At 38.3% G+C, this 26,590-nt stretch overlaps 2 protein-coding genes and 1 non-coding gene across 4 annotated transcripts; 2 read left to right on the top strand and 1 right to left on the bottom strand.

Annotated features, from left to right (window-relative positions):
• The first annotated feature begins 5,262 nt into the window (after window positions 1-5,262).
• On the top strand, window positions 5,263-6,104 carry LOC106082672 (uncharacterized). Its single transcript, XM_013245323.2, has 3 exons — window positions 5,263-5,454; window positions 5,513-5,851; window positions 5,920-6,104. Exons 1-3 carry the CDS (start codon window positions 5,398-5,400, stop codon window positions 6,082-6,084), a joined length of 561 nt encoding a protein of 186 aa, XP_013100777.2. The 5' UTR covers window positions 5,263-5,397; the 3' UTR covers window positions 6,085-6,104.
• Window positions 6,105-14,327: 8,223 nt separating this feature from the next.
• On the top strand, window positions 14,328-14,399 carry Trnam-cau (transfer RNA methionine (anticodon CAU)). The gene has a single exon. It is a non-coding gene; the product is annotated as a tRNA-Met (tRNA).
• A 4,541-nt stretch (window positions 14,400-18,940) lies between these two features.
• Window positions 18,941-26,294, bottom strand: LOC106082685 (serine-rich adhesin for platelets). 2 transcript variants are annotated; one of them, XM_013245349.2, is made up of 5 exons: window positions 25,747-26,294; window positions 23,547-25,692; window positions 23,104-23,487; window positions 22,853-23,030; window positions 18,941-19,895 (listed from the first exon to the last, which is right to left on the bottom strand). In XM_013245349.2, the coding sequence occupies exons 2-4, from the start codon at window positions 25,654-25,656 to the stop codon at window positions 22,900-22,902; spliced, it is 2,625 nt and encodes an 874-aa protein (XP_013100803.2). In that variant the 5' UTR covers window positions 25,657-25,692; window positions 25,747-26,294; the 3' UTR covers window positions 18,941-19,895; window positions 22,853-22,899. The 2 variants fall into 2 exon arrangements, with proteins under 2 accessions (XP_013100803.2, XP_013100802.2); XM_013245348.2 differs by having other exon boundaries at window positions 23,547-25,673.
• Window positions 26,295-26,590: the final 296 nt, after the last annotated feature.

Genomic DNA, 26,590 nt, shown 5'->3' with positions numbered 1-26,590 from the left:
TCATATGGCAGCTGTTCTCACATATGGTCCAATCTTGACCATACTCGGTACGAATGGCCCTTACGCAACTCATTATGCCTCATTTCAGCAAAATCGGTTAATAAATTCACCTCTTATGGGTCTTAAACCTGAAATCGGAAAATCGGTATATATGGCAGTTATATCCAAATCTGGAATGATCTTCAACAGAGATCGAGGAGCATGACATAACTCGCTATACTGAAGAAGAAGTGGCCTAGCATTACTTAGTGTGCCAAATTTCCGCGAAATCGGACAATAAATGCGTCTTTTTTGGGCCCAAGACCCTAAATCGAGAGAACAAGGATGTTGAGAGGCCTAACACAACTCACTGTTCAAACTGTTTCAGCGAAAACGGATTATAAATTTAGCTTTATATTCTTGATCGTCTAGACATTCTGAATTGATCTAGCCATGTCCGTCCGTCTGTCGAAATCACGATAGCGGTTGAACGCGTAAAGCTAACCGCTTGAAAATTTGCACAGACACTTCTTATTGATGTAGATCGTTGGGAATTGCAAATAGACCATATCAATTCATATTTGAATATAGCCCCCATATAAACATATGTAGAATTTTGTATACATTTTAAGCAGAATTCATGGTGGAGGGTTCCCAAAATTCGGACCGGCCGAACTTAGCACGCTTTTACTTGTTTTATACAAACATATAAAGATTCGCAAATCTTTATTTCAGTTGTTACTAATCGAATGGCCAATATTCATATACTCTCATCTCAATCTTATGATGCTGTCATACACAATTCGTGCCTACTGTGATCGGTTTTAGGTACCGGAACGATCCAGCCTTCCCAGAGGCTGGTTAGGAAACGCTGCCTGCCTTCCACACAATTAACAATTAAACCAATTTACATGTCCGGTTAAATATTTAAACTATGAGGCTATTTGGAAAAACGGATTCAGACACATCATTAGTTACACTGGTGAATCTCCCAACAATATTTTTAAAACCAATTAAAATACTATCACTCACTCAAATGAGCTTGTTACACAATGAAAAGTATTTATAAAACAGCCCAGAACTTTTGTGGTCGCCCATCCTAAACTTTGGAACTAGGAAAAAATGTTTTGCAAATGTTCATTGATTTTCATTATCATGAATTTTTTGATTATAAGTCAGGTGGTGAGTCAACGAGATGTGGAAAATTGTTTCAAATATTCTATAAGAATTCTGTTTTCTTAGACCGCCAAAGAAAGAAATTTTAATGTGGAGTGCCGTCAAGCGCTGTGTAAAGCCATCAATCCACAAATTATCAAACGATTTGAATGTTCCGCCAAGAAAATAGGGCCAAGCAGTCATTTGGGTAACAGTGTTTTTATGTTCAATCAACAATTGGATAAAAATTTCGATATGCATCTTAAAATTCATGTGGGAACTGGTGGAAAAATTGTTAAATTTCTCGATTTGAAAATGAATGTATGTGAGACCTTATTCCGAGGCATGTCTATACCTTTAGTAAAGAAAATCATGATCGATGTCTTGAAAAGTAGCAATATTCCTCGAAAATGTCCTTTTAAGGCGGTGAGTTGAGTGCTTAGCACAGTGTTATGTAACACTTATATGATCCTCCTCGCAATTGTCTCTTTTAGAATTTTCTCTACAATATGTCCGATTTAATTGTGGATGATTCATACTTTCCCAAATTTACCCCAACTCCTATGGATTTGAATTTTTCCATTGATTACTTGGAAAATCAAAAAAAATTTGCCATACTGCGCATTGAAGCTGCTACGGTGCCCAAAACTCCCTAATGAACTGTACAGATAAAGAGATTATTTCGTTCAAAAAATATATAATGTATGTAATTGCTTTTTTAAATAAACTAAAAATAAAATGTCATAAATTGGAAGAAAATAACTATTAAACAAGTAAAAAGGCATTAAGTACCCCCGCCCGAACTCGGATAGTCACCACCTCGTATAAATATATATATTAACCAACCATCCATAAGTTTGCTCTTCTCACATATCAATGAGTGCTGTCCGATTCAAGTTTAAACTCACTAATAAGAGACCTCCTTTTTATACCCGAGTACCAAAGGCGTGTCGAAAGGCAGTGCGACACCTTTTTGGGGAAAACTTTTTACTTGGCAAAGCGCCTTACAAAAATCGCCATCATTAGTAAGATGTAACCACCACAGGCGAAAATTCTTCCAGGTGTTTTCGCCCGCATTCGAAAACCGGTTTATAAATATATTCCAAGATTGTATTTCTTCATTTGGTGTCTTGCACTTATTATCAGATTTCCACATACTAAGCAAGCCATTCTTTGATCATATGCCCCTTTCGATATCTTTTTGTTCATCGTAGTTTAAGCAACTGGCTTTTGCCGCTGAAATTACCTTGGTTTCCAAGGAATTGTAACAAGTATGTCTCAAATCTAGTTTCGCTTGCGGGACTTTTTACATGCGAAGTCAAATTTACAGGAGCAGTTAGACACTTGCATTCATAAGATTTACTCGGCTGCTGACATGAATTCTAAAGTTAAATACTTCGATTCTACACAGTTAAAATATAATTTTGAAAAACAACAACTTTTGTCGAAAAAATAACGACGAAAATTGTTAATTTTCCTGCAATAATTTATTTAGAATCTCAGCGACCGAAAGTACAATTGTTGCAAGGCTCTCTTTGCAAGCCAACATATAACAGCAACAAGAACAATATATCCATAAGCAAGACAAACCAGTAAAAGCGAGCTAAGTTCGGCCAAGCCGAATTTAGCTAAAGACCGATTCGGACCATATTTGACACGAATGTTGAAGGTCATGGAAGAAGCCGTTGTACAAAATTTCAACCAAATCGGATAATAATTATGCCCCCTTGGAGGCTCAAGAAGTCAAGATCCCAGATCGGTTTATATGGCAGCTATATCAGGTTATGGACCGATATAAACAATACTTAGCACAGTTGTTGGAAGTAATAACTTAACACATCGTGCAAAATATCAGCCAAATGGGATAGGAATTGCGCCCTACAGACGCTCTAGAAGTCAAGACCCTAGATAGGTTTATATGACAGCTGTATCAGGTAGAACACGCAAAATTTCAGCCAAATCGGACAAAAATTGCGGCTTACAGGGGCTCAAGAAGTAAAATCGGGAGATCGGTCTATATGGGAGCTATATAAGGTTAAAGATCGATTTGAACCGTACTTGCCACAGGTGTTGAAAGTCATAACAGAATATCGCATGCAAAGTTTTAGCGAAATCGGGCACGAATTGCGGCAACCAGGGGCTCAAAAAGTCAAATCTGGAGATTGGTTTATATGGGAACTATATCAGGTTATAAACCGATTTGAATCGTACTTAACACAGTTGTTGGAAGTCATAATAGAACACTACATGCAAAATTTCAGCCAAATCGGACAAAAATTCTGGCTTACATGGGATTAAGAAGTCAAATCGGGAGATCGGTTTATATGGGGGCTATATCCAAATCTGAACCGATATAGCCCATTTGCAATCCCTAACAACCAACATTAATATCAAGTATATGTGCAAAATTTCAGGCGGCTAGTTTTACGCGTTCAGTCGCTATCGTTATTTCGCCAGACGGACGGACATAGCTAGATCCACTCAGAACGTCGAGACAATCAAGAATATATATACTTTATGGGGTCTTAGACGAATATTTCGAGGTGTTACAAACTAAATGACTAGATTAGTATACCCCCATGCTATGGTGCTGGATATAAAAAAAATCTTTTTTAAGGAATTTTTTGATATTTTCAGATCATTTTCGAAATATATATCCGAAATATTCAGAATATCCTTAGATTTTTCCTTTATTATAATAAAAACTTCTAGTTTGAAAGATATACCAGTGTGAACTTGGTAAAACTTTAAGCCCTTCGATTTCTTTAATTTGGCTCAGATCGGTACAGATTTGGATATAGCTGCCATATAGTCCGATCCGCCGATTTAGGGTCTTAGGACCATAAAAGCCACATTTATTATCCGATTATGCTGAAATTTGACATAGTGAGTTGTGTTAGGCCCTTCGACATCTTTCTTCAATTTGGCTCAGACCATATAGACTGATCTCCCGACTTAAGGTTTGTGCCCATAAAAGACGCATTTATTGCCGGATGGCGCCGAAATTTGGGACAGTGAGTTGTGTTGGGCACTTCGACTTCCTTCTTCAATTTGGATCAGATCAGTCCAGATTGGGATATAGCTGCCATATATAGACTGATCTCTCGATTTATTTATTATCCGATTTCTCCGAAATTTGGGACAGTAAGTTGTGTTAAGCCCTTCGACATTCTTCTTCTATTTGGCTCAGATCGGTCCAGATTTGGATATAGCTGCTATATAGACCGATCTCTCGATTTTAAATTATGTGGCCATAAAATGCGTATTTATTGTCCGATTTCACCGAAATTTGGGACAGTAAGTTGTATTCGGCACTTTAACATTTTTCTGCAACTTGGCCCAAATCGGTCCAGATTTAGATACAGCTGCCATATAGACCGATATCTCGATTTAAAGTCTTGGCCCCATAAAAGGCGCATTTTAATCCGATTTTGTTAGGCATTCGACATTCGTGTCGTATATGGTTCAGATAGGTTTATTTTTAGATATAGCTACTAAAAGACCAATATTTTGTTATATACAATTGAACAATGACTTGTAATTATTATTATTCGGTTCAAATCGGAACTTATTTCGATATAATGGGTTGCCCAAAAAGTAATTGCGGATTTTTTAAAAGAAAGTAAATGCATTTTTAATAAAACTTAGAACGAACTTTAATCAAATATACTTCTTTTACACTTTTTTTCTAAAGCAAGCTAAAGGTAACAGCTGATAACTTACAGAAGAAAGAATGCAATTACAGAGTCACAAGCTGTGAAAAAATTTGACAACGCCAACTATATGAAAAATCCGCAATTACTTTTTGGGCAACCCAATAGCTACTATGGGGCATAAGGTATGCATTTTTCAGCGGATTTATTCCCAATGTGGTGGGTATCCAAAGTTCGGCCCGGCGGAACTTAACGCCTTTTTACTTGTTTTTATATGCTATAAACAGAATGACACAATCATAAAAGTTCCCTTCAACAATTATTTAAAATATTTCAAAACAATATCAAAAATTTTATAAAAGTCCACTTTTACAAATAAGATCTTTTAAAACAGGCTTTCACTAGTCAGATGATTGCACCATTCAATAACAATTTTGCTAAAACAATAAAAATAGTACACCATTAAAAGAAAATTGTGTTTTAAACTCTTAAGTGAAAATATCAATGATATATAGTAAGCGCAGTCTTGCTATAACACGCAAAAGATTTTCATTGGTTTTCAAAGTTAGCTTCTTTTTATAAAACACATATAATTTTGATTTGTAAAAAAATGTTGCCAAAAGCGATACATTTTCTTATTTTACTGGATTTGTTGATAATATGTCAGGTAAATGTCAATGCATTGTCATGTATCCTTTTTAACTGAACGAACGTATGCTCTTTAGGCCTCTGAAAAAAAGGATTTCAACTTGGTATTGGGTCAGCCATACTATGAAATCGTAAACCCTCAAATTATTCAACGATTAGAATATTTCTATAAGCAATTGGTACCCGGTCGATATTCTGGTAACTGCATTTTTATTCTCAATCAACAATTGGATAAAAATCTCGATGTTCAATTGAAAATTCTACTGGGAATTCGTGGAAAATCTGTTAAATTCATAGATCTAAAGGTGAATATGTGTGATATCCTATACAGAGGCATGTCAATGTCCATAGCTAGGAAAATTATGGTGAATATTTTACAAAAAAGCAATTTTCCGCGAAAATGTCCTTTCAAAGCGGTAAGCAAGCAAGAGTGTTACATCATATTTTTCCTAGTTCTTTCTATTCTATCGTCATTTGTTTTCAGAATTTTATCTACAATGCATCCAATTTCATCATCGATGATTCGTACTTTCCAAAATATACACCATATCCGATGGATTTTAACGTTTCCATCGATTACTTTGAAAATCAAGAACTAATTGCAATGCTACAGGTTAAAGGTTCCACTGTGCCAAAGGTGAAGAAATGAAAGAAAGTTCTACCACCAATGGATTTGATGTTAACTTCAAAATTTCAAGTTGTCGAAACACTGCGGAAGCATTTTTATTGAAAGTATTTTTATTTATTTACTATAAACAAAAAAAAGTTTTATGTCTAATTGGTAATGGGAATTTAATTAAAATAAAATTTAATTTAATAAATCACATTAAGCGGGTATGATTTTTGGCAATCCAATCTCCAATCGGATTCAATGCCAGGTAGTCTGAGACCTTCCTCCTATCCTACGCATCTACACAAAAAAAAAAAAAAACTTGTTTCACACAAAAGACATTTTCGCCAAGTAAACTTCTTTTCTGAAAAACGTTGGACTTTGTTTACGATAAAAGTACTAAGCTGCTCAATATACGAGAGTTGCTTTTTATATTTCGGGATTAGATAGTAAACATCGAAAATGCCTTTGAAAATGCCGTAACGTTGCGTCCAACAGCATCTTTGAAAAAATACGGTCCAATGATTCCACCAGCGTACAAACCACACCAAACAGTGCATTTTTCGGGATGCATGGGCAGTTCTTGAACGGCTTCTGGTTGTTCTTCACTCCAAATGCGGCAATTTTGCTTATTTACGTAGCCATTCAACCAGAAATGAGCCTCATCGCTGAACGGTGAATGAACACATTTCGAACCGAACACTGATTTTGGTAATAAAATTCAATGATTTGCAAGCGTTGCTCGTTAGTAAGTCTATTCATGATGAAGTGAAAGCATACTGAGCATCTTTCTCTTTGACACCATGTCTGAAATCCCACGTGATCTGTCAAATACTAATGCATGAAAATCCTAACCTCAAAAAAATCACCCTTTAGGAATAATCACACGAAAATGTTCACGATTAAATTCCATGTTTTGGACGAGATGAATTTTTTAAGTTACTATAAGCAACACAAATAGCGCTCGTATGTCAAAACGTTCTTAGTACGTATAACCTCAGAAATGTCAAGCTTTAAAGCTGTCAGTTGGCAGATTGCAACACAAGGGTTGTACAATTCCGAAATATAAAAGGCAACCCTCGTACTGACTGTTCTTTACTCAGTTAAAACAAGCAAAGAAAAGCGTGCTAAGTTTGGCCTGACCAAATCTTCTATACCCTCTACCATGGATCGCTTTTGTCAAGTTCTTTGATTGCCTTTTCCAAATATATATGTTATTATATAGAATTCATACAAAAATACCACCTCCAAGATTTAAGGCAAATCAAGTAATAATTGGCACCATCCGAGGCTCAGAAAGTCAAATTGGCCCTCTAGCTGCTCAAGATATCAAACCGGGAGATCGGGTTTTTGGCGGTAATATCAGTTTATGGACTGATTTAGACCATACGTGACATAGTTGTTACAGGTCATACCAACACGACATGTGCACAATTTCAAACAAATTGGATTAGAACTGCGCCTTATAGAGGCTCAAAAAGTCTAATCCGGAGATCGGTTTATATGGCAGCAATATCAGGCTATGATCGGATTTAGTCCATACTTGGCACAATAGTTGGAAGTCATAACAAAACAATATGTGCAAAATTTCAGCCAAATCGGATAAAAAGTTGCGCCTTCTAGAAGCTCATCTAATCGGGAGATCGGTTTGTATGGCAGTTATATCAGATTATAGACTTTTTTAAACTATACTTTGCGCATTTATTGGAGATCACACCAAAATGATATGTGAAAATTTCAGCCAAATCGGATAAGAATTGCGCCCTCTAGACGCTCAAGAAGTCTAATCGGTAGATCGGTTTATATAGCAGCTATATCAGGTTATGGATTGATTTAGACCATACTTGGCACAGTAGTTGGAAGTCGTACCAAAACAGCATATGAAAAATTTTAGCCAAACTGGATAAGAATTGCGCCCTCTAGAGGCTCTAGAAGTCCAATCGGGAGATCAGTGTATATAGCAGCTATATCAGGTTATGAAACGATTTGAACCATACTTGGAACAATTGTTGGAAGTCATACTAAAAACACCACGTGCAAAATTTCTGCCAAATTGTATAAGAAATGCGCCCTCTAGTTGAGAGTTGAGACCCAAGATCGGTTTATACGGCAACTATATCAAAACATGAATCGATTTGACCCATTTACAATCCCAAACGAACTACAAATTATTATTTGTGCAAATTTCAAGCACCTAGCTTTACTCCTTTGGAAGTTAGCGTGCTTTCGAACCAGACAGATGGACGGACATGGCTAGATCGATTTAAAAATTTCAAGACGATCTAGGAAATATATACTTCATGTGGTCTTTCGAGGTGTTAAAAACAAAATGACAAAATTAGTATACCCCCATTTTATGGTGGAGAGTTTTAAAAAGAAAAAAAATTGTTTGTGAGAATCACACAATTGATATTATTTGCAAGCCCATGGATATGCTTGGGATTTCTTGTACGAATAAAGTTATGTGCAATAGTGAAAGTATTTTTGCTAACCACTAGTCTATCCGCTCAAATACTCACTCTTTTTGTCTAGTAGAAGAGATACACGAGAATAATTATTGGTTCGGAATACGAATAATCGTTTGCAGTTGTCACTTTTGCAGTTAGGTTAGGTTGAAAAGAGGGTGCAGATATTAATCCACCCCATGCCACTATGGACATAACCTAAGCCAGTATTCGGCTTGCTGTGCGCTCTAAAAACTAAAAAGTAACCTAGAAAAAGAAAATTTTAAGTAAGGAACTCCGTGCTACTTACAAAATCTTTAATTGTTTTCCATATCCCTTCCCTAAGTTGGTTCATGCATGGTATCGTGTTCCCACCTAAGTACCGGTGACTGTTAGCCGCGAAAGACAGGCAATGACATAGGAAATGCCCCAACGTCTCATCATCTTTCCCACATGCCCTACACATGCTATAACTTGCCGCATCGGCTTTGCATAAATGACCTCGTAGTCCTATGTGTCCCAATATGACACCAAAAGCTAATAGTCTCGTCGTCCAACCGACTGTTTCCTTTTCCATAGTATTACATGCGCGTTTATCGCCCACGCCCTTAAATCGGACTGCGTCGGCCCGAAAGACTTCGTGTTAAAAAAAGTTTATCGACGGCAGTTCTCTGGCCTTCACTGTCAAATCTTCTACCATTTCATTCCCCCTTACTCCGTTATGGCCCGGCACCCAAACGATGCGGATTGTGTCATCCTCAGAGAAGGCGTTAATCTCCTTAACTCCAAGACTGTTCGTGACTTTACCCTCCTGGTTGGTTTTGCCCTTATACTTTCCGTAAAGAAGTTCACACTCAATGTCCTCACATTAGTACCACGCCACCTCAAGCATTCCGTGATCGCCCGCATCTCCGTCTGCAGGGCCGTATTATGGTCAGGCAGTCTAAACCAAATCTCAGTCCCTGGGTTCTCAATGAAGACTCCCAGGACCACTCTGCCCTCTAGCTTTGATCAATCCGTATAGCATGATCTCCCAGACGGTAATACTAGGGTTCTGTCAGTCCAAGACTGTGCCGCTGGTAGCGGTGCCTCGCACTCGACCTCTAGTGTCGTCTCAGGTATCCGATCGGAAACCCCTTCCCTTCCTACCAGGTTTCCTACCGTCACCTCGATTATACCGAGATGGTATGAGCTGCTCCCATCCTCAATCCATTCTCCCATCGCCTTAAGTCTCATATCCGCAGTGGCTATGGGTGGGATATCTAGAATAGTCTCCAGTGCCCTAGTGGGCGTGCAACATAAGGACCTGTTATATGGTCCTTATGTTGCACTTTTTCTCCATAGCAGTCCAACCAAACTACTGAGGCGTAAGTAAGTATTAATCTAATCACGCTTCTGTAGAGCCAGTGGAGCCTATTCTCGGTTTCAGGCCCCATTTCGAGCCTACGGCCAGTCTACTTAGTGCCCAACATCTGTGAGCCTTCTCAGTACACTGCTGAATGTTACACTTCCAATTAAGTTTCCTATCCAAGATCACTCCTAAGTATTCACCTTGTTAAATATCGAAATTCGCTTTATTGAGAAAACGTGGTGCGTCAAATTGGCCCACCTTCGTCTTCCTCGTGAACAGGCTTATTTCTGTCTTCTCTGGGTTAACATTGAGACCCCTGGGTCTAGCCCAGTCATATGCCATATGCAAGACCCTTTCAGCCCTTCTGCATAGCTGGTTTGGATCCTTATCCCTAAGAAGTATTATAAAATCATCCGTATCCCTAAGAAGTATTATAAAGACGGGTTCAAATCCCTCCTCATTTTTTGGTTTTACAACAAAAGAAAGGTCCTTTCACTGTAGGCGAAGCTGCTTAAGGGTTTACAATAAACAAAAGTTAGTTACGTTCAATAATGCTACGTTTATGGCAAACGTTTGATATGTTGAAGCAAAAGGTTACTCTGTAAGAATAAAAGAAAAACTGCGTGATAAAAGTATTTTGTTTGTCGTAATAAGTCCCAAACGTTTTATTTTTTTTCGTATTTAGTATCCAGTATGATACTGTGTCAGTGCCCTACTTCAGCTTTCCGAGCTTACTCAGTTTGAGCTTAACTTGACGGAATAATTTCTAAAACAGACCTATGTTAAAAAGGTTGCGTATTCATCATCGTTTCCACACCAGGCTGTTGCGTGGATCCCAATGATTCCAATGCAGGCCAGCCTTCGAACCTTTTACTATTGCCTAGAACGAGTTCTACTATCCTGCATCCACTATACCAGTTCCGTATATGTAAGGCCCGGCCTAGAATAACCTACACGTCCAGAATGTCGCCTTTGGGTTATCCCCTCACTTCCTATCGAACATTCTCCTTCTTTCAGCTTCTTTCCTTCGTTTTCCTTTTCCAGGCCAGGTCATAATCGTGGATTTAACCTAAGTATTTATCCCCTTTTGAAAACTGCAAAGTGGTCCCATCCAGAGACGGGAATCTTATATATTGAATGAAGAGCAAAGGTTCCGCCTTGCTTGGGGTGATCCTCAACTATTATCTAAAAAAAAAATAATCGGCGAAAATATCGCGAAAAGCCAATATAGTGCCAGCCTTAAGAGGATGAGAAGATATGCTATTCCAATTTCAAAGTAACAGCCTTACCATGCAATTGATATTGATTTCATTTTCAAATCGCGCTTTATGAAGTGCTTTCCAAATATTCTTTGGAAAATTGTTTCACAGAGCTCATTCTAACTTTTTTTTATTATGCTAATTCAAGGATACTCCCCTTTCCGTACCCTTATTGAGCTACCCCCAAATCGGTGTTTATTTAGCAACAATCTTAACACGCCAATAAAATACATTTTTTGACGCGTCTCGCAGATTGTCGTAATAAATCCGCAGAATTTAGATAAAGAGCTTAAATATAAATGGAGCACACTTTTATTTGATGGAGGCCGACCATGAACCATAAACGTGATTGATGATAATTTCAGCCTCCCTTTTTATTCAAAGCATGAGAAAAAGGAAAACAACAATTTTTGCCAGTGCGTGTGCAAAAATTTAAATGAAGAAAATTCAAGGAGAATTTAATCCTTGCTATAGAGTGGGAGTTATACTTTTGATTGAGATTAACATTGATTTGCCAGAAGCCTTGAGGTTACTGCAAATTCGTTTCATTTTGGGAGATTTATGTGTTCATGGAAAACTAGTAAAACTCTTTATAGACAAACAAAGGATAATGGATAAGAATTGTTATTCTGTTTCAGCTATTCCAAGTTATGAACCAATTGGGGTCATACTTGGCTGAGACAAATGTTGAATTCATTGTTGCCCTATAGTGACACAAGAAATAAAATTGGAAGATCACAAGAAATAATATTGGAAGATCTGTTTTTATGGGAGCTATATCAGGTTATGGACCCATATATGCCTGAATTGGTCCATAAGCTGATTAACACGTATGTTAAAGATCATACAAGAAATCGTTATGCAAAATTTCAGCCAAATCGAATAAGAATTGCTTCCTCTAGAGGCTTAAGATGTATAATCGGGAGATCGGTTTACGTTGGGGCTATATCAGGTTGTGAACCGATTTGGGCCATACTGGGCGCAGTTGTTCACGGTCAAACCAAAACACTTCATGCAAAACTTTAGCCAAATCGGATAATAATTGCGCCCTCTATAGGCCCATAAAGTCAAGATCGGATTATATGGGAGCTTTATCTGGTTATGAGAAGATCTGAGCCATATTTGGCGCCCTCTAGCGGCTCAAGAAGTTAAGATCCAAAATGGGTTTATATGGGAGCTATATCAGGTTATGAAAAGATTTGGGCCATACTTGTCGCAGTTGTTGACGGTCAAACCAAAACACATCATGCAAAATTTTAGCCAAATCGGGTAATAATTGCACCCTCTAGCGGCTCAAGAAGTCAATATACAAAATCGGCTTATATGGGAGCTAATCAGGTTATGAAAAGATTTGACCTATACTTAGCATAGTTGTTGATGGTCAAACCAAAATACAACATGCAAAATTTCAGCCAAATCGAAAAATAATAATGACGCCCTCTAGCGGCTCACGAAGTCAAGATCCGAGATCGGATTATATGACAGCTTTATCAGATTATGAACCGATTTGAGCCATACTTGGCATAGTTGTTGATGGTCAAACCAAAACACACCATGCTAAATTTCAGCCAAATCGAATAATAATAATGACGCCCTCTAGCGGCTCACGAAGTCTAGATCCGAGATCGGTTTATATATGAGCTATATCAGGTTACGAACCGATTTGAACCATAATTGGCAGAGATGTTGGAAGACAAAATAAAACACTTGGTGCACAATTTTAGCCAAATCGGATAAGAATTGCGCCCTCTAGAGGCTCAAAAAGTCAAGAACCGATATCGATTTATATGGCAGCTATACCAAAGTATGCACCGATTTGGCCCATTTACAATCCCTAATGACCTGCACTTATAAGAAGTTAATATGCAAAATTTCAAACACCTAGCTTTATTTCTCGAAAGTTTGCGTGCTTTCAACAGACGAACTTAAACGACTTAGAATGTCAAGACGACCAAGAATATATATACTTTGTTATACCCACCGCCATAGGATGGGGATATACTAATCTAGTTATTTCGTTTGTAACACCTCGAAATATTGACCTAAGACTCCATAAAGTATATATATTCTTGATTGTCTCGATATTCTGAGTCAATCTAGCTATATCCGTCCGTCTGTCAAAATCAAACTAACTTTCGAAGGGGTAAAGCTAGCCGCTTGGAAGTTTGCACAAGTACTTCTTATTAGTGTATATATATAACTGCCATATAAACCGATCTTGGATCTTGACTTCATGAGCCACTAAAGGGCACATTTCTTATCCAATTTTTGCATGAAGTGTTTAGTTATGGTTTCCAAAAACTGTGCTAAGTATGGTTCAAATCGGTCCATAACCTGATATAGCTGCCATTTAAGCCGATCATGAATCTTGACTTCTTGAGCAACTAGAGGGCGGAATTATTATCCGATTTGGATGAAATTTTACATGACGTATTTCGTTATGACTTCCACCTTCTGATCTAAGTATGGTTTAAATCGGTCCCATATACATGTACCGCCCCATTTGCACTTTTATGGCCGTAATAAACACAATTTTCAACCCATCTACAGAAAATTTGCCGCGGATTGTTTTGTTACTGACCTTAACATATCTGCAAGATTTCTTCAAAATCGGTTCAGATTTGGATATAGCTCCCATATATACATATGTATGTACTTTTCGCCGGATTTGCACTTATATGGCCGTAGTAACAACACTTTTCAAACGATCTGTTCGAAAAAAGTTGGTGCAGATTTAGATACAGTAGCTCTCATATTCTATTAACCGAATTTATAATTGTAGGGTAGGTGTAGGGTTTTATATAGTCGGCTCCGCTCGACTTTACCCCTTCCATACTGGTTTCTTATTTGCTTTTGTAAATAAAATAAAGATTTGTATGCTAAAATATTATTAAACATTAAAAAACTATGCTGTTTTATTTGTAAATCGTTTATTAAACCTTAACTTGTTTAATAATTTTTAACATTCTGTTGACATACCATATTTATTTATTTGTTCAATTTGTGCTACTCTCTTTGCTCACAGAAACAATTCTTTATTAAAATTAGGCAGCAAAACTTCCGAGTTAAACTGCACATGAAATAAAAATAGACTACAACAACAAAAACACTAACGGGCGTGCTAAAAACCAACCACTGTCACTGACACTAACACAAGGGGGTTGTTGTTGATTTTGTTGTAGAGTGTTGATAATTCAACACCGTATTTTGGCAACGGCATAAACAAGAAGCAGAGTGGCGCAGTGGAAGCGTGCTGGGCCCATAACCCAGAGGTCCGAGGATCGAAACCTTGCTCTGCTAATGTTGAACACATTTTTTTAGGAAAAAATTTTTTGAAAAACTACTAAATAACTAAATTTCTCTTAAAATGGTGTACGTTGAATAGTTTGTGAACACATTTAAACAGGGGCCGAATTACTGCATGCGTGAACGTGTAATCGCTATTGTGAATTATGTATTTCTTTATTGAACGGGCATTTTTGTAATTTGAGAATACGAGTATTTAAATCGGTCATTTATTATAAAAGTTTTTATACAAATTTATATAAAAGTGGTACATACCTATAATATCCATTAAATACGAGGTGAAATTTCATTCGATACAAAATCGCACTAGAACCCGTATGCCGTAATTCACACACATTCACATTTGACATATGTATGTATGTCACATATGACAGCACTTACCCATTCTCTTTACATGCCGCAGCAATTTGCGATAGTCAAAAATATAAACAAGATCCTCAATTCACTTGCCGTGAGCACTTGAGGTGCAGACAAAGAAACCTTGTTGACTACGTCTAAAGCATTTAGCCGGTCTGTGGTAAGTTTTGCAGCACCAGTGGTCTCGTCAGCTATGTGACAAGCGGTGGAATAATATTCAGATCTGTCAGAATGTCGCTCTTCGAACTGCAACAGGCTGTCTCGTGGACCATCTCCACCAGGAGACAAAGATTGTACCTGTACAAAGGCGTAGCTACATGCTGTCCAGCAATGCCTTCGAAATCATCATCTTATGGATAGGTTTTAACCAGAACCCTTAAGATGGATCTACATGATCTAGAGTGAGAGGTTCAGCGCTACAAGACAAAAGTTCTTGATCAAGCGACATATCAAGCGGGTTTAGACAACATTCATGCAGACACGATTGCAGATGTGTTGAACAGCTAACGGGTATATTTGGTCCTTGGAGAACGACCGCCTCTCATTGCACCTGAAGAAATTGACGTCTCCCGTCAAACTCCTACAGAGCAAGCATTAATGCCAACGTGCAGGATGTGTGTCCCGATTGTGTCCAAGGACCACATGACACACGTAACTTGTTTAACTGCCCAGCCAGACCCAGTTGCCTTTGGACGGATCCCACCTTGGTAAGTGTTCCAGGATCTGGATATTCAAAAGAACCAAGAAGCCGAAAGATAGAAAACAACACACTGGTACCTATGATATGCCTATGACGACCTGTAGCCTGGGACGCATGTGCGAGAGTTGAAAAGGGTAGCATTAACATTTATAAGTGGTGCTGGGAGTACTACAATGGGCCACATAGTTGTCCCACTATTAAGCCGGAAAAACCAAGTTTATCTCCTTTAAATAAATAGAAGGCATTTATCCAGCGTATAAGACGTGCTTCGAAATCTATACAAGGGAACAAAAACAGCCTCCCTCATAAAAAGAACCCATGATTCAATCAGGCAGAGAAAAAGAAGGAAAAAATATTTTCCTAGCAGCTGGTATACCCCAGAACTCCTGCCGGCACGGGAAAGATGTGAGCAGAACCACAAGGGCTGGAGCTTTGAGGTTCAATCTGTCTGGTGCTCAAGGCTGTCACGAGAAGCTTAGCTGCAAGCTACTGGGCGTCTATAGGTTGCGTATAGTGGAATGCTCCATACGGAGTACCTGCAACGCGGACAATCAGTTATATATAACCGAGAGTCTTGAAGAGACGTAGGTCGGCATCGGCTCTTGAAAAAATACTGAGTGCCTATGATGCTCAATATAACAAGGTGAGTTATTGGCGCCTTTAAATAACTAATGGCCGCCGCTGTATCAGGTAATACACCGATTATGACCATACTTGGCACGATCGTTGGAAGTCGTAACAGAACACTACGTGTCGAATCGAATAACACTATCGGCTTTTAGAGACTCAAGAAGTCAAATCGATAGACCATTTATATGGGAGCTACGTACATCCATTTGCAATCTGCAAGGACCTACATTAAAAGAAAGTATCTTTGTGGTAAGCTTTACTCGTTCGACCGCTATTCTAATTTCGAAAGACGGACTGACGAGCATGATTGACTAAGAATATCAAGACATTCAAGAATATATGTTTGCGCTCTTTTATTTTGATCTTTAAAATCTTTTCGTTATTTTCGAACATATTCCAGCTCGAGATCATATTCAATAATTTTTATTCAAAGAGTATCTTAGCAAGGAACTTATAAAAGTTGAGCAAGGTAGTGAATCAAGATTTAGGATACGCCATAGACCCTCATCAACATCATTGTCATATTGATCAAGGTGCCCTACGTACCCAAAGGCTATTGAGGACGATGTAGAGCACGCTTTTGTTTCGAAACAGGGTTCAATAAGTCGTCTTACACTCCTTAACCCAGTAACAGAGAAGAAAGCCTTACTTTCCACTATTCCGATCGAAACTAATCATCAATGCTAAGAACAACAAACACATCAACATTGCCAAACTCTTTTTGTTGTGCACTTGAACATTCTTTGAATTTTCCCTGAATGAATGAAAGTGCCTTTTTCTGTATATATGTATATTTTATGTGGAATGACCAGTTTAGTATAATTTCGCCTTAATCCAGAAATATGTCCAATTTAAGGGGTATACAGACCTGAAAAAATATCAACATCGTGCTCTACTCTCAAATTTCTTTTATTTGAGCCCCAATTGCCATTGGTTCAGGGGGAGTTTATGGGGTTACACGACCCCCAATCATTTGGTCTAAAAAATTCGCTTATACTATGAAAAAAACTATTCTTTATCACCAACCATGACCGATTTGAAATAAGTTTAGAGGCATACCCTGAAGTAATATCATCATCGTGCTACATCACGATTTTGTTCGAGCTCCATAATGTCAAGCATTTTGAAGGTGACTATCAAGATATTCAGGGCTACGGGTCTCGTTCAGATTTACACGAATTATTTTTTTTTTTTTTTTTTGTATTGGCTATCTACATTCAAAATCATATTTCAAAGCGACCATTTGGGATACCACATTCTTAAAGATCAACAGGTCCTTCCTCCTGTGTCCATTCCAATTTGAGGGTAAACATTGTACTCAAATACCTTTTATTTCTGTCCAATTCTATTCTGATCGGCCTTCATATTTTATTTTTTATTCCTTTTTTTGTGTAGGATAGGGGGGGGGATTGCCCTCAGACACGTCCTTTCATTCGAGTACAATATATTCTAGGTCATCCTATATGACAGTATGGCATTGTATTTATTGGGAGGAAACAATTTGTTTTAGTCTTTTATTGTCGCGATCTACTTGTCCTGCGGAACGGAAGGACGTGACCCAGATACTTGAATCCTTATTCGAACATTAGTTTTGGAAACCTTCCTTTTAATTGACATATTATCCCGATATTTTTACACTTTTTTTCTAAAGCAAGCTAAAAGTAGCAGCTGATAACTGACAGAAGAAAGAATGCAATTACAGAGTCACAAGCTGTGACAAAATTCGTCAACGCCGACTATATGAAAAATCCGCAATTACTTTTTGGACAACCCAATAAATATCTTTCGTTTGATATCCATATTGTCCCAATCGGTAAATATGTTCCGGTGGGTGGGGAGGCGCCTCTACCTTTACATAGCTTTTTATTGGATATTCAAATTATCCAAATTAGAAAATTTTGTCCTGCTGGGGGGTTTTGGGGGGTGGAGAGGGCCCTCAGATGCCAAAAATAAATTTTTGTGTCAGATTTATATTTTACTTTTGAATACCTTTCATTTGATACCCATATTGCCCAAATCGGTTATTTTGGGGGTGGGGGACCTCCTACATTTAGGGATACATTTTAATGCCAAGTTCGTACTCTACTCAGTGAAAGTGTCCTCATGGGGCTTTTTTTTTTGGGGGGGGGACGCCTCGAAAATTAAGAGTGAAATTTGAATACCAAATTCGTACTCTTCTCTTGAATACCTTTCATTTGATAGCCATATTGTACCATTCGGTAAACATGTCCGTTTGGGTGGGTTTTGGAAAGGGGCGTCCCCCCAGGTTATTTGACCCCAAAATTTTATACCTATTTTGTGTTTTTGCGATACCATAAGGTGGCATGCAAAATGCGGTGCACTCGTCTCCGAGATCTGGCGTTGTTAAAAATTGGCCTAAGGGGGAGGGTCCAACCCCCTTCGGATATCAAAAAATGTAGTACCATATTTTCACCGGAGGCTTAAACTCTGCCATCTGTGAAAATTTCATGAAAATCGGTTCAGCCGTTTCTGAGTCCATAAGGAACACAAAAACAAACAAACCTACAAACACAAATTGATTTTTATATATAAGATAGGACCGCAAATGGATATTTAGATGTCTAAATGAATACACCCCGTCTTTCGGTGGCGAGCAAATTGGTTACTGCCAGACCACCGTTTGACAGCAAGCAAGCTTTGTTGTAGTGGCAAGAGCTTCCTAAAAGAAGAATTGTTAAACTATGCCACCACTTCGACAAAGTTTTATGCAATACCAAAAATTCTAATAAAATTAAGTAAACACAATAAATGTTATTAAAATTATGTCATATATGCAGTATATTTAAAAAGATAAAACATATACAATTACGGATCTTATAATTAACATAATTTTATTTTTCTGTTGTTTTTCTAATTTATCATTTCTTTTTTTATTTTATTTTATTATGGTATAATTTATACATACGTACTATATGTAATTGTAATGAAAAATAATACAGGATAATATTTTAATTTCATTTTTATGATTTTAAATATGGTAAAATTGCAGTATATATCCAACGATTTAAATAGGTGCAGGCATGGGGGTGGGGGACTTGTAAAATTCTAAACAAAAGGTCTTTATAAGAATGAAGAATAATTACTGGAACTGACAACATAGGTCCACACGTTATTTGTGGCATATGACGAAATCCTAAACATGTTAAAAAAAAATCTCTCTTTTAAGAAAGAGATAAAATGAAAAAGCTTCAAATGCTTGGTGTAGGGGTAATCCAGGTTTAAAAGGCAATTATGCCGCAACTGCCCTTCAGAAGGCCAGTATATGAAGTTTCATTCTAAAAAGACCTTAGTTAATAAACACAAGAAGGACGTTTTTTTTCTTAACTAAAAATTACAACTTATAAATTTTGTCATTTTAAAAGGATATATGCATATATATATATATGATTATTTTTAAGTATCATTATTAATATAGTTTTTTTTATTTGCTTTCATTAAGGACATTGATTACATCATATTTAATTAGAAAAATATGAATATCTTAAAAAATAGCATTTAGGGGGGACAAGGTGTTTTTTTATTTTGTTTAGATTTGTGAGATTGTTATTATGTGGGGAGATTTAAAAGTTTCTGTTTTGATTTATTAACAAAAGAATTTATTATTGTAAAATACAATACTACTACTTATAAATAGATATAATGTCCGAATGGTTTTGTAAAAAACAAATTTGCTTGTTTAAAACAAAAAATTATAAGCTTCCAAAAGGATTTTTTGTATATAAAAACATCAGTTTAACAGAATAGTGTATCCAAATTAAAGAAATTCATCATAGCAGCTAAATCTGAAAATTAAGAGAATAATTTTTAGTAAATTGGAAAAATAGTTTCAATATTAAGTTTTAAATCTTAACTTAATAGTATACCCCACAGGATGAGGGGTATACTATTCTAGTCATTCCGTTTGTAAAATCTCTAAGAGGATAAGAGAACTCGTACGAGGGAGTTCGAGAAGGTCCAGAGATTGGCCTGCATTGGAGTCACAGTGGCAATGTGATCCGCACCGCAGGCAGGTCTGGAGTAGAGAACAGCTGCAAGCCCCCTAAAAAATAAGTGGACATGGTAGACATGCAGTGAATGGCAAGCTCACACCTCAAACCATGAATCGTTGTTGACGCTTACGACTCTCAACGACCGAAACATAAGTGTTGTTGCAGATAAGCATAAAATGATTGCCATGGCTCACATTGAGCGCAACTGAATGGAAGACAAACACACTCAGCTGCCTTTCAAAGTTATGAGAGCTGAAATCAATTTAAGTGCTTTGTAATGGCTTATGTAAAGAAAACAAGTAAAAGCGTGCTAAGTTCGGGCGCGACGAATCTTGGGAATTCACCACCATAGATTCTGCTAAACTTTGGGAGCTATATCTGGTTATAGACCAATTTGGACCATAATTGGCACAGTTTTTGAGAGTCATAATGCACTATGTGCAAAGTTTCAGAAAAATCGGATAAAAATTGCGGATTCCAGGGGCTTAAGAAGTCAAATCGGGAGATCGGTTTATATGGGAGATATATCAGGTTAAAGACCGATTTGAACCTTACTTGGCAAAGTTGTGGAAGTCATATCGGAACACTATGTGCATAATTTCAGCCAAATTGGGCAAAAATTGCGGCTTTCCGTGGCTCAAGAAATCAAATCAGGAGATCGGATTATATATATGAGAGCTTTACCAGGTTCTTGACCGAATTAGACGATACAAGGCACAGTTGTTGATGGTCGTATAGGAATACTAAATATGTGCAAAATTTCGGCCAAATCGGATAAAGATGGCGGATTCTAGGGGCTCAAGAATTCAAAACGGGAGATCGGTTTATATGGGAGATTTATCATGTTCTTGACCGATTTAGATGGTACTTAGCACAGTTGTTTAGGGTCATAACAGAAATCTATTTGCAACATTTCAGCCAAAACGGATAAAAATTGAGGAATGCAGGGGCTCAAGAAGTTCCATTGGGAGATCTGTTTATATGGGAGCTATATCAGGTTATACATCAATTTGGACCGAACGCGACACAGTCGTTGAGAGCCATAACAGAACACTGTGTGCACAATATCAGCCAAATCGGACAACAATTGCGGCATCCAGGGGCTGAAGAAGTCAAATCAGAAGATCGGTTTATGTGGAAGCTATATCCAAATCTGAACCGATATGGCCCATTTGCAATCCCCAACTACATCAATACTAAGAATCTGTGCAAATTTCAAGTGGCTGACTTTATGCGCTCGATCGCTAACGTGATTTCGACAGACGGACGTTCATAGCCAGATTGTCTCAGGATGTCGAGACGATCAAGAATATACATACTTTGTGGGGTCCTAGATCAATATACGACGTGTTGCAAACGTAATGACTTAATGAATATACCCCCTATCCTACGGTGGTGGGTATAAAAATGGAAGTAAGTCGGTCACTTTTGAACAAACGACGACAGATAGCACGTACGTCATAGATAAAAGCAATTCTGATACAAAAATAAAAAAGCAATTGCATAAAAACAACGGAGTATATTCATACCGCTCAAAAGAACTTGATGTCTCATTCCTCTGCATGCTTTGACTTCATCTGAGTGGTGTTCATTTACAAACAACACTCCTGGTTATCCAATTCAAGCTATTTTTTTGTTCTTTATAATACCCTGAAAACATGAGTCTGATATATATATTTGGAGTCAGGTAACTGAGAGAATAACCCAGTTCAAACCCTCTAGAATGGCTGTCTGCCCAAAAAATAAATAACATAAATGGCATTTAGACGAAACGATAAAAAAAGGAAAGGAAATAAAAGGCATGTGAGAGTAGAGTAAGAAACCATCCGAATTGGAACCAAGTGTCTGGGGCCAACCTTCCATCTTAACACCTTACAAGCGATGTGTAAAACGGCCGAGACAACCCCGGACCATAGTTATGTGATGTATGCAGCGGGCAGATAAACTCATCATCGGTCAAACTCATCATCGGTCAGATGCCAAGAATGGGTAAACTAAATGGATAAACTTGGGACAGACAAGTCATAATAGTGTTCTATGCAGGCACCTGCAGTGTTGGCGAAAACCGCATAGTGATGGGAGACTTTAATGTCATCACTTTGCAGACAATTTTGTTTAACTAGGGACAAGACGAGAAAAAGCTTTAAAAGGAAGGCATGGATGCTCCCAGTTGAGGCAGAAGCTTTGCTATTCAAAGCCGAAGATGTTGCTGAGGTTGCTGGCATTATGACGGGTAAATCCGCAAACCATGCGAAGTCTTAAAGGCCGATCTCTCCCGTAACCTCGTTCGCAGACACTTAGGACGCCACTCCTGCCTGACTTAAGTTCACCACTTCTTCCAGCAACATTATCAACATGGATTCAGCACAGATGGATACCACATGAACAACCGGACCTCTAATGTGGGCCGCAGGAATGAGCGAAGCGCTGGGGAAAAGCCTACTGTCCTGTTGAAACGATGCATTAAATACACTGTGTGCCACCAGATGGCAAACATCGACTACACGAGGAGCGATCAAGATCTCACCCAACCGGAAAACCCTCCTAGCAAAAAGAAGTTTTGAATGTTAAAGAACGCGATCCGTCAACACCTCGAAGAGCGGGCTTGCAGGATAGCCTCTAGGATGCTTTAATCAATTTGACCTTATCCTACCGACCAAATATAGTTCTTGTTGGACGCCCGCCAACCTTTGCTAATTCACAAAAACACATTTGAATGCTTTTCGATGCACGTGTAGAAAAACACTCACCATTTCCTTTAGAGGCAAAAACAATTCTACGTAAGCCTTATTAAAACTTATTTTGCAAACTGATCATCGCTAGCTGGGCTATCGTTGGAACCAATGTCTCGTCCCAGTTTGTCAATGGTTTCATTGATTATGCTATCCACATAGTTCTTCTCCGGACAATCCTCATTCGTTTGTGAGTCTAAAAGGAGAAACCACAAAAGAGTTACCAAAAATATTTGCAAATATAACAATGGCGTTACAAATGACCCTACCTTCAATGAATAAATTCATAGGGACATCATTACTGCAAATATTTTCCGCCATTGATTTTTCAACATTTCCATTTATATTTTTGGCCTGCGAGATATTATTCGTATGCTTGTTAGCAGGAAAAGATGGCTGATAATTTGCAGATTGAAAACTATCATGAGATTCTGTGTCATTATCGGCATTATTTTTGTCTTCTGTGTTGATGCTTGACACAGTAACCGGTGATGCGATTTCCTTGCCAATGGTAATTTCCTCATCAATTTGTTTGAGAATGGCGGATGCAGGGTAGGATTCATCAAATGTGGGAGGAATAATGTTGGGTCCAGCTTCAACGGTATTTGTGGAATTTGTACGCGAAGTACGACGTTGTGGCAGTTCGATAGGTACTGCAATAAAAGGGAAGATTTTGGTTTATAAGCATGGTGATGGTTTTCAGGCTACTTACCAATATATTCACAATCATCATCTTCATCGTCTTCCTCATCGATATTCAATCGCCTGAGCCCGGTTGGTGGTACTCTTTCGTTGGCCAGTTTCAGTTGTTCTTTGCGGGGACTCGGGGTACCCTCGTCTTTTAGAGGGCTAAATGATTTGTGATCTCGTTTCTTACGTCCCGGCGAATAAGGTGTGCTGGCAACCAGGCTTTGCGGATCCAAAAAGAGGGCAGGGTCTAGGACAATGTCATCCACCACCCTACCATTTTCGACTTTCTTCAAACGAGCAGGCATTACCAGAGGTGGGGCGGCGGGTATTGCTGATGTTGCTGCTGCCCCATTTGCACCACTGCCACGTCGACTGTTGCGTGTGGATGAGCTAGAGGAATTGGCATTGGGTATAGCACAAAAATTCTCATCGTATGAATCATCTGAATCTGAGGTGTCGCCAAATACCTCTACCTGATCGCGGAAAGATACCGAAAGGTTTTTCGATTTGTTTTGTTTGTTCTGTAATCGGCGGGCGCGGGCATTGGATTCAAAGGTAAGCACCATAGGATGTTTGCATTTCCTAATGCGAACAAGCGAATTAAACCATTGCTTGCCAAAAGTGCTGATCAACTGACTCTTGGAGAACTTTGTGGGTGTTGTGCTAACCAGAGATTTAGAATTTTTTATTTTATTGTGCTGGGCCACAGATGATGATATACCGGATGATAAAGATGAAGAGGAGGACGATGACGATGATGACGAGGAGGAGGACGAAGAGAAATTTTTCGAGCTGTGCTTTGAGCTAGATGACTTTTTGTCCTTTTTATCGGATTTTGATTTGTCCAGTTTGGGCGTTGACAGTTTAATGAAAAAGCTGTTCTTTGCCTTTGGTGAAGAAGCGGCAGCTGCAACCAATTTACCTTTTTTGACGGGAGGGGAACCAACATCATTTCTAACCGCTGAAGAGGGCGATGAAGAAGGGGCCATTCTCTTGCCCAGCACAAGTTTGGGCAATTTTGCCGCCGTGTGGCTTTTCTTAAATTCTAGCATTAATTTTTTCAAATTATCTCGCCGTATACGTACAACGCAACGTTTTATTTTCTGATCTTTCTTGATTTGTGCTTTTGATTTGTTTAGCCCTAACCCCATTGGTTCAAATTGTTTCTGTTGCGCCTTTGTGGGAGTCTTCGGTACTTTTGCCCTCTCCTTAATGCTGTTACTGCTGTTGCTGCTGGTATTGTGAACCACAGCCACTGTATTGAACTCGGCCAGAGATTTTCGCTCCAATTTAACTTTGAAAAGTTTGACTTTGGCAGGTGGTGTATCATTCTTGGGGGACAAGCTACGCGATTTGTCCCCCTTTTTCTTGTGGGGTGGTCGGACCAAGGAAACTGGCAGAGATTCACGCCGTTTCTGGTTCTTATCATCCGTTTTGTGTTGTTCATTAAATTTGGCCACTTTCTGTTCATGATCTTTGTGGCGAGATTGCAAATTCTTCTTGTCTTGCTCTTCAAATGGTTTCTTTTTTGTGGGACTCGCTTCCTCCTTTGCTGCATTTTTGTCATTATGCATGGAATTATGTTTATTGGTGGTTTCTAAGGGTTTTACTTTCTTTTTAGGCGAATCCTGCGGACTATTTTTATCAATGCTAGGTCTGCTTTTGCTGTCATCTTTGCTGTGGTCTGATTTATTTTTAGGTTTAACATCGGCTTCCTTGTGATCCTTGCTGTGTTTGCTGGACTTGCTTTTATCATTGTCTTGCAATGAGGACTTGCGGCTCGTTGCCTCCTTATCTGTGTGGCTTTGCGCCTCCTTATCTTTATGGCCTTTTTTGCTACTAATCTCCTCAACTTTTTTGTTGGGTGAAGAGCTATGATTTTTTTCCTTCTCCATGCTTTTATCAAGCGATGTATGTTTCTTTTTGTGATTATCCCCTTCGTGCGAGTTTCTTGCCTTCTCTGGCGAAGATTTTATCTTATCCTTGAGGTCATTGGAAGATGAGCTGTTTTTAGATTCGCTGCTTTTCTTGTTGTGTGTCGTCGATTCATGCTTCTTCACATTTTTATCGCCACCTTTCTTAAACGCCTTGTCCACCGGTCCAGCAGTCTTTAATTTATCAAACAAATCCATCGCCAACAACTACAACACTAGAGATTACAGAACCAACTTGATTGAAACTCAGTCTAAAGAAAATAACCTCCAAATTCAATTCAGAATTACCTGCTAAACTGTACGAATGAACTGAGGCGACTCCAATGAACCTGATGCTTCTTCTTCTTGCCAATGCAACGACCTACCTCTTATTTTTGTGGGGAAATCAACACCCTCCGTATGTGTTGGGAATTACAAAACGAACACCAAATGTCTAGCAGAATCTCAGAAACATCATTTTCCGCTTTAAAGTTGCCCTAAATAGCAGATGCACCAAAGGATAATTACGTGAATGTCATGGAGCGAGATTTGTAGAAAATTATTTCATATGCTTTTGGCTTTGCTGCTCTCGTTTAGGCTGCGGCAGCGGCGGCGCTTGTTTTTCTTCCTCCTATGAATTAGTTTTCTTAGCATTTACGCACACATTTATTAAATCAAAACGATAATGTTTCTTAAAGCGATTCGTTCTTTATTTTAACACACAAATCTACCACTAATAATCAAAATAAATTCCATGTAAGTCTATTAGAGCAAACTGCAGAGGAGACGCACTATAATTTGCATTGGCGATTGGGCTCAAGAATTCGCTGTAACTTATTTGACAATTTGCCTTCGACAGGGATGCCAAGTCAACAAAGACCTTGATTGCAAATATAATCATTTAAAATAACTACTTCTTGAAAACAGTAATAACGGATTATCGCATCAACTAGACACATTTCTTTTTCATTTTCATGAATTTCGCTTATTTACTTCAATTTAATCATTAAAATCACATTGCCACTATTTTGATGTTCTTGTTATTTTTCCAGGCAACCCTAATTGCCGGTTTCGTTTTTACCGCCGCCATCACCATATCATTCATAAGTATCATTTCGCCGTATTTTTTGTTTTCCTCTTTAATTTCTATTTT

Source organism: Stomoxys calcitrans, chromosome 4, assembly GCF_963082655.1.
Source record: "Stomoxys calcitrans chromosome 4, idStoCalc2.1, whole genome shotgun sequence".
Taxonomy (NCBI): domain Eukaryota; kingdom Metazoa; phylum Arthropoda; class Insecta; order Diptera; family Muscidae; genus Stomoxys; species Stomoxys calcitrans.
The sequence above is the reverse complement of the archived record's forward strand: the minus strand, read 5'-3'. Positions and strand labels throughout refer to the sequence as shown.

Coding starts and splice junctions, on each gene's coding strand:
- LOC106082672 (XM_013245323.2), top strand. CDS start 5,398: ATGTTGCCAAAAGCGATACATTTTCTTATTTTACTGGATTTGTTGATA. Junction 5,455..5,512: donor ATTTGTTGATAATATGTCAG/GTAAATGTCAAT, acceptor TATGCTCTTTAG/GCCTCTGAAAAAAAGGATTT. Junction 5,852..5,919: donor GAAAATGTCCTTTCAAAGCG/GTAAGCAAGCAA, acceptor ATTTGTTTTCAG/AATTTTATCTACAATGCATC.
- LOC106082685 (XM_013245349.2), bottom strand. CDS start 25,656: ATGGATTTGTTTGATAAATTAAAGACTGCTGGACCGGTGGACAAGGCG. Junction 23,488..23,546: donor TGATGATTGTGAATATATTG/GTAAGTAGCCTG, acceptor CTTTTATTGCAG/TACCTATCGAACTGCCACAA. Junction 23,031..23,103: donor TATGAATTTATTCATTGAAG/GTAGGGTCATTT, acceptor TTCTCCTTTTAG/ACTCACAAACGAATGAGGAT.